The 8,109-nt window shown below is 37.6% G+C and overlaps 1 protein-coding gene across 14 annotated transcripts in view; it reads right to left on the bottom strand.

The window, feature by feature from the left end:
- Positions 1-756: 756 nt before the first annotated feature.
- RIMS2 (regulating synaptic membrane exocytosis 2) overlaps positions 757-8,109 on the bottom strand; it is a 448,647-nt gene continuing 441,294 nt past the window's right edge. For all 14 annotated transcript variants that reach the window (XM_085053372.1, XM_085053378.1, XM_085053373.1 and 11 more), the window contains 5 exons: positions 7,584-7,725; positions 6,121-6,233; positions 5,274-5,375; positions 4,158-4,297; positions 757-3,695 (listed from right to left, as the gene is read on the bottom strand). In XM_085053372.1, coding sequence (XP_084909498.1) covers positions 3,477-3,695; positions 4,158-4,297; positions 5,274-5,375; positions 6,121-6,233; positions 7,584-7,725 — 716 coding nt within the window. In that variant the 3' untranslated portion in view covers positions 757-3,476. The remainder of the gene's footprint in view (positions 3,696-4,157; positions 4,298-5,273; positions 5,376-6,120; positions 6,234-7,583; positions 7,726-8,109) is intronic.

The raw sequence follows: 8,109 nt of genomic DNA, 5'->3' as shown, positions 1-8,109 counted from the left end.
GCAGTGCTTTTCTTTCAGCTCATATCTGGAAATAAATACACAAGTTTTCTGTGCAAACTGCCAGCCAGCCTCTCACTCTTCAGTAAATTTCCAAGCCATAGGTATGCAACTTAGTGAAATGTTCATGTTTTGCCCAGTCACCACTGCCTGTGCTGATGCTGCCTCTGAGGGGTCAGGTAGAGGTGAAAGTCTCTACTCCCATCTCCACCCACCTTTCCCATCGCTGCAGAGGTGATTTACCACTCTCTGCTCCCTGCTGCAGAGGCTGCATGAGCCCTTGCAGCCACCACTGTCAGGTGGGCACTCTGTCCTCATTTGTACTCTGCTCAGGAAAAAAAGGCAGCTCATATTAGGTGATATGTGGGGATACGGTGGAAGTTTAAAGGGATGGTGCAGCCACTCCACACCAGCTGGTGGGAACACTTCACGTCTGAGCACATGGAGTGTGCTGCTTCCATCGGAGCTGCAGTGCATCCTCACAGCCAGAGCTGGCAGCTTGGAGCCACTCCATGCCGGGAGCTGAGCACTCTGCCGGCAGGTGAGAGCCCGAGGGCTGGCTGGCTGATGGGCACACCTGGCCTCCCACCGCTCCCCAAGCCTGCCAGGGAACGTGGCACCTCAAAACTGGCATTACCTGCTGAGAGAAGAGCCTGCTTGTTCTGCAGCTCCCTGAGCTGCTTGCCACCAGCGCCACGGAAGGGTATGGAAGGATGCTGCTGACACCTCAGAGAACAGCAACAAAGCACTGCACACAAATTCTGTAAAGAAAATGTTTTATTTAAAGTGTTAAATACCATCACCAGAATGAGTTTGATTTACATTAGTTGGTGTTCATTACAGGCCTAATCTGCCCTTTTTTTTCCCCAACTGTAATTCCTTTTAACTTTTTAAAACGTACTATTTACAAGACAGCAGTGATCACTGGAATAGTACTATTTACATGACTAAACCATAAGTAGAGTTGCAGATGTGTGAAAATTAAAAAAAATACATTAATTTTTTTTTAAAATAAATACTGCATAATGACAATTATGTACAAACCTTCCATGCGTCATGTCCTTGATTTTAAAATTTGAAATAATTTATAGAGGACTATGCATACAAGAATGTGTGAGCACATCTCACAGTGTCAGGAAAATGGTTATGTATTTTTGTTTAATATCTTAGGGGATATTGCAGACCGCATGTTAGTAGTATTTATTTGCTGCTGGTAGACAGGTGTCTAAATTACTTCAATAAATATAATTTTACCAGTCTGTCTATTAACTTAACAATAATCCGTTATATAAACTCTGCAGACAAGACACAATCTCATTTTCTATGATATTGCACAAAGTAAAAGGCATTGTAAGTGATACTGTTATTACTTTTTCCCTCTTAAGAGGCATACACAATTTGTTAATGGGAAACTTCAATAGATTTTCAAATAAATCAGAATAATTCTGTGTGGCCATAAAGGTAAATGTAATGTACTTCAAAAATTATTGCAAGATTTCAATATTTAACCTTAAGTAGGTATTAAAGGCATACAAAGACCCAGGGGAAAAAAAAAGGTATTTTGTTATTAAACATTAGCCAGTTACATTCCCTTTAAATAACATAATTTAATGAGAAGCTTGAACTTGCAGCACCACCCAACGGTAGTTACTGTCTGCTACAAAAAACAGGGTTTTGAAGATCCATTAACTGCAGTGAGGTTCTGGTAATGGTGGCAAATAGTTGTCAATGGTGCTGATAGGTTTTCTTTAAGGCTATTTTACGAACCAAAGATTGATATTCTCCAGACTGATATTACCTAATTATGTCTTTTGCAATGCAAATGTAGTTTATGAAAATTGAACTTTACAGCAGAAGAACTGTATGAATTTGTAACCTTTGTCGCTTTTGTTATTTCAAAAATGTAGCAATCAATTTGGTTTAGTGGAAATAAAAGTGCTTAAATTTGTTTCCTAAAAATCAGTCAGGTACTTAATTTTTCCTCTTTCCAAAAACCTTCAAGAAATGATAGTTCAGTCTTTGAATGAAAGATGCTGGTGCTGAAAACAAATTTATTGAAGACATCTTACAATGGCCACGATTCCAGTATTTTGCTGTAGAATTCAATTTGAAGGTGAGAAAAAATGAAAATAAGTTACCATGCACTGTACAATAAATTGCAAAAGTTCAAATATCTTCTTTATCAAATACATGCTGAATTACATTAATGTACTCCCAAGCCATGTTGCAAAATCCTTTTCAACATGCTTGAAAAAAAGTAAGCTCTTAAACAATATTTTTCTCAAATAATTCAGAAATGCAGAACAATCTGCAACCCTGAACCAAATATGGGGCATAAGAGAGTAGTAAGTCAAAAGGTAGCCATTTTAGAGTATGCTGATCACCCTGGGAGGTAGAGGGGAAAAAGAGCATAAGGAAGAAGGGAGATTGGGAGGAGAGATAGAGAAAGAAGGAGGTAAAAGAAGTGTACAATTTGCACATTATGTTGAACTTTACAAGGCTTGTACCTTTTACATTTAAATAAATTTAATATATTACACTTATTTCTTGTCACATAAACAGAATTTTAAATATTTGCTAGAAATTATTTTTTATTTTTAATATAAGTCTGCAAAAACACAGACCATGACTGGTTTAAAGAATGATAAACGTGGTGTGTCTTTGTATCACCCTGTTGCATTCTCTTCCCTTTAAAACCATGCACTAGTGAAATTTATTTTTAAAAATAATATAAACTGTTGAAAATGGCTGATTTATTCTTTTTTTTTTTTTTGCAAGTTGCAGCCCCAAGAAAATAATTTAAGTGTTCAGCTAAATCTGTGTCCATGCAAAAAAGTTTCTTAATTTCATACAGTACAGTATATCCACAGAACTTTATTTTTCGGAGAGTCCATGATGTCTGGGGTTTCACTGTGTGAACAGCTGGAGGTATGAAGCCTGCCACTTTAAGTCTTGAACCTTTTCAATATGAAGAGTTTTCAGATCTCAAGCAACTGCTGCAAGTGTCAGTTGACTGTTCCAGCATCCTTACATTCTTCTTTTCTTCCAACGTCTGCTAATCCACTGACTTGTAACGTGGCTTCATGGGAGGGAAACTCCATTTCTGTGGCATAACCAAGCTTTAGGAGGGGAGGGCAGATAAATAAAGAAACGGGAGCAACAAAACAGATATGCCATTGAAAAGGACTTTTGTTGCATGAAACAGATTGACTTTTTTTAGTTTAGTCCATGGCTTCAGATTGGACCAAAACTGAGTCCCTGAACTCCAAACCTATCAGTTCTTCATGATTTCAGTCCATCACCTGAGGGCCTTCCGTAGGGCACAATGTGTGCAACTTCCTTGAGAACACAGGATCGCGTTGCAGCCCTAGAAACAGGCTCAGAAGACACAACATTAAGCATGCAGTGTTACCAGGGTTTGCGACCTGTAATTTGATTTTTTTGTAACGCTGGTTGCTATGACAACAGTTTCACAGCTGCTATGAGCGAGCATACGAAGGTCCTGTTGAACTTTCAAGAGATGATTGGGAAGCTCGTCTAGTGAGAGGAGCTAAGGTTGGGTCTACTAGGGAAGAAGGAGGGAAAAGTTTGAACCACCCAATCACCATGTTGGACAGGTCCAGTTCATCTAAAAGTATCTGTGCCACTCCCATAAAGGATTTGTGATCCATTCGTCCATAGTCTCCCCAAACAATTATCTGTTAGGAAAAGAAACACAAGAAAATAGAAAAATGTCAGCAAAAATTACAAAAGCTCCAATCTGATTTGTCAAAACTCTCTGCTTATTTAATTACAGTAAGGAATGAAATATCTGACTGCTGACATAGTTTAGTTCTGTGTATACTAATCATGATGCAGTGACAGAAATGATCTGGGCACAAACAGAGCAGTTACCCATGATACCAGAGAAAACTCAGTGAGAGGAGCCCATACGTATAGCAGAAGCAAAATAATCTGTAACTGGCTTTTGCTCAGTTCTACTTGCAAACTCAGCTTCTACTTGCATAAATAGTTTTAACACTGTTGTATTTATCTGCTCAACAAGTACATAAAATATGAGAAGTTATAGCCAAATGAAGCCTGAAGAAAGTTTGAAACTCATTCAGTGAAAACTGTACAGGTGATATTTTCAGTTTCAGAGGAATACTGATGCAAATTACCTGTAAAACCTTCCCTTGGGGACTTTCTTCAAATGATAGAAGTTGCTGATAAAGTGGTTCCAGCGTTTTTCTTGCTACCTTTGTTTTCTTTTTGGCTATGCAGACTCCATTTTCTAATAGATACACCTTTACATATGGTGCTTAGAAGAACAAAAATAAAGAACAGTAAATAAAGAAGAAGTCCAGATTTTTTTGTGTAACATATGTACTTTCTATCACCATATAAAAATCTGCTTTTAACAGATATTTAGGAACAAATCTCCACAAACAATACTAATAATTATTCCCATACAAAAAATCTATGCATTTTCTTTACTCTTCTCCTTAGGTATATTCTTTTCTTGACTTCTTTTTGTATGTCTCTTTTGCCATGAAATAATTCAGATTTTGACCTGAAAAATCAGGTATTCCTATATATAGCATACCTATACCATACAATATGCAAAATAGGCCTATTAAGTAAATGCACGACTTGCAATGACTTTGGTGAGATTTGGATCAATGCTCTAAACTGTTAATAATTTAAAATTATCTGCAAGGTGAAAATCAGTGAAGAAAAGACTCTGACACAATTTCTATTTCGGCAGAAGAGCCTGCTAAAAATATCACTATACTGTCCTTTTCACATAGTGTTATAGGACACCAGATTATAAAATAAGGAGTAAGTAGCAAATACTGGTCTACTTTTTGAGTAGGTACCTATTCCACATCTCTTGATACCCTCTTCATTCCTAAGATTCCTATATAAAATATTCAGTATATACCTTTCTTTCTACCCCATAATAAAGGAGGCCTTTGCTATTACCAAAAATACTTTTGTGTCTTCAGGCATCCTGATTTTAATTTCTTCCTGAAGTGGGGCTGATTTTTGGTATATCATTTCAATATATGATGCATTCCAGTGTACAACATTGGCATCTACTGAGATGTGGATTTGCTAAGAGTTGACAAAGCTGAACAGAAACGCCACAGATTTTTTTTGGTAGAACATTATTCTTAAAATCATAGAATCACAGAAACATAGAATATACATACAGTTGGAAGGGACCCATTAGGATCATCAAGTCCAACCCCTGGCCCTGTGCTAAGATTGTTACTAAGGCTTTTCTTCCTTACCTGGCAGTGTCTTTGAACCTGGTTTTACAACAAGGCCACGGGCTCGGATTATTTCTACTTCCAGTTGTCCTTTCTTGTCCATCATTCCAACCTGAATATCTCCTAGATAACAAGAAGAAATCCCAGCATCGTAATTCAGAACTACTTTAACATATGAAATGTCACAAGAATTTCTAGGATGAGTATGTGGTGACTTGTATCATCTGTTTTCCATCAGTAAGTATCATTTGGATTTTAACACTACTAGATAATTTAATACTTACCCTCTTTACTGATGTTTATGTTAGTAAACAATTTAAAACCTCTGCAATACTATCTTGTCTCCCATCTTCCATGCCTCTATTACTTCAAATGAATTCCTCTTTCTTAAGAAAGAGTTTCATATAAAAAAGGCAGCAAGGGAATTAATACAAAGCAGCTTGGGAAAACTGCTTGAAATCCCTTCACTGTGCCTCTAGTTTAAGACAAATTATGAAAAGATAACTTGTGAATATAAAAGAGTCTGTAAACACAGTAATAACAAATATTTTGCACCTAAATTACCAATTTTTATACAATATTATCCAAGTGATTCAGAGAAAAGATTGGTCTCATTAGCCCCATTTTAAAGATGGAAAACTGAAGAAGGGGTAAAATGCTAAATTTTTCAAAGCACCTTTCTACTTTTGCATGTTTTAATAAGCATCCACAATTACATTCGACTTTGGCTGAGGTTATAGCTTTGGTCTTAACTGAGTTGCTCAAAACCACAAGAGAAATCCATATTTAAAGGGAAGCTAGAAAAATTCTATGTTCTAATCACCTCACCAAAGAGAATGTATCATATCTAGAGGACATAAACACTTACCCATTGATGGCGTTGCCAAAGTCTGTCGTCCTACAAGCTGGGCAGGACCAAGTCCATCCAGAAAATCACTGAACTGGCTGTCTGCAGCCAACCTCACACCAGGGAAAATCAAACTAGAAATAGTATTGGAAAAAAAAAAAACAACAAAAAATAAATACATGTAACTTTGCCCATTGTTTCTTTAGGTTTTATATTTATTTTTTTGTTTATTTTGGTTTGGGTTTGTTTTTTGTTTTCTAGATGTTTTGCACTTAGTGTTTGTGGTTTCAGTAGTACTGCACGGAACTTACAAAACAATTACTGTAATTTTCAAAATTCCACAGTGTTCAACAAGCAGCAATTTAGCCGCCAGCATATAAACAAACAGGTAAAGAAAGCACTAATCCTCAATAATTTCCACATTAGTATTTTTTCATCACGTTCTCCTTTTCCAATATATTAAAGACTACTGTTAATTACTGAACTATTCATGTGAGACCAGTTCATTAACATACTAACATACACCCTTACCACTGAGTTACATGAAGGTAAAATTGATCTCACTTCTCAGTTACTGTGAATTCAATGGGTAAATATCAAATGTACACAGAAAAATGATTACATTAGTCTGAATAATGATTGCTATTTTTAAAATCACCATTCATTCTAAACATTTCATTAAAAATGTCTTTGAGAATGACATCTATTCAATAACGGAACTGAAATCCCTTGTGGCAAATGACCAAAGTAACTTGAAATTAAAATGCTTGCCATAAATTATCTGTGATCCATTACAGAGCAACAAGAACTAATGAAATTTGTAATGGCCAATCATTAAGAAATGTCCATCTCAAATGTGTATAGTGCATCAACTTGGACACATAAGATACATTGTGCAGCATAGATGTATTATCCAGTGCTGTGAACATCACTAATATATCAACCTACAGTAAGACTTTTCTGGGCAATGTCTTGGATATACCACTCAGGAGTCTTTAACTTGGGCTTTTACGAAAACCATGATACATGACTGAGTAATACCTCTACCCACATAATTTCTTCAGGATTAAAGTAGCTGAATCTTTGAAAAACTCTTGAGCCCAGTGAATGACACCTGGAAATGCTCTGGAAATGCTTTGCTCTGCAAAGCACTGATGTATGCCAGGAGTTTTTAGAAGAGAACTTGTCCGTATCTGTTTTACCTGCTGTACTGCACCTGCTTCCCCTCCTGACACACCTCATGATGATGATCTGACCCACTATGTACCCTTCTCATTGCACAGTAGAAATGATCCTCATCCTTCCTCCACCAGCAGTGGGAGACTCTTTTGGTCACAGGGAAGAATTAGGCTTGGTCCATCAATGACACTGGTTCGTGAAGGGAATTCTGACTGAACAGGACCTATAGTGCTCACTGTGCTTCTCTCTAACGACCGTATTTCATGGAGAAACATCAGAAAACCACAGCTCTAAGTGCTGCTTACTTTCCCTCAGAGCTGTAGCTGTTCATGCTCCCATCCGTCGACTCCCGGCTGGCCTGACGAGTCATCCAGTTCCTCATCTCCACGGCCAGCCCTGTCTCAGTGCTCCTCTGGACAGTGCTCCGCAGCTTCTTGCCCCCTGCTTCTGTGGAGACAAAAGAGAAGCCCCCGTGCCACTGTGCTGTCACAGCTGGGCAGCTGTGCACACCCCTGCTCCACGTGGCACAAACACCCAGAGCCACGAATTAATGTCCTGTAACAAAACTTCCATTTAAAAATTAACCATTTTTTAGTAACAGGCAAACAGCACCATAAATCTCTTTTACAGGACTTTGGTTCTGTCACCGCCTGCTTTCCAAGGTCAGACAACACAAGTCTGCCCACAGACATAACCAGATTTAAACAATCCATAGTCTAGTGTGTTTAAAATATATTTTCTCTGGATGAATAAATCCCTCTTAGAAGTTCAATTAAAATGTTACCATGATGGCAAAACCTGCAGAGAAATGTTCTAATTCAGATGAATTAT

The sequence above is a fragment of the Lichenostomus cassidix genome, chromosome 2, assembly GCF_008360975.1.
Source record: "Lichenostomus cassidix isolate B80296 chromosome 2, HeHo_3.0, whole genome shotgun sequence".
NCBI lineage: Eukaryota > Metazoa > Chordata > Aves > Passeriformes > Meliphagidae > Lichenostomus > Lichenostomus cassidix.
The sequence above is the reverse complement of the archived record's forward strand: the minus strand, read 5'-3'. Positions and strand labels throughout refer to the sequence as shown.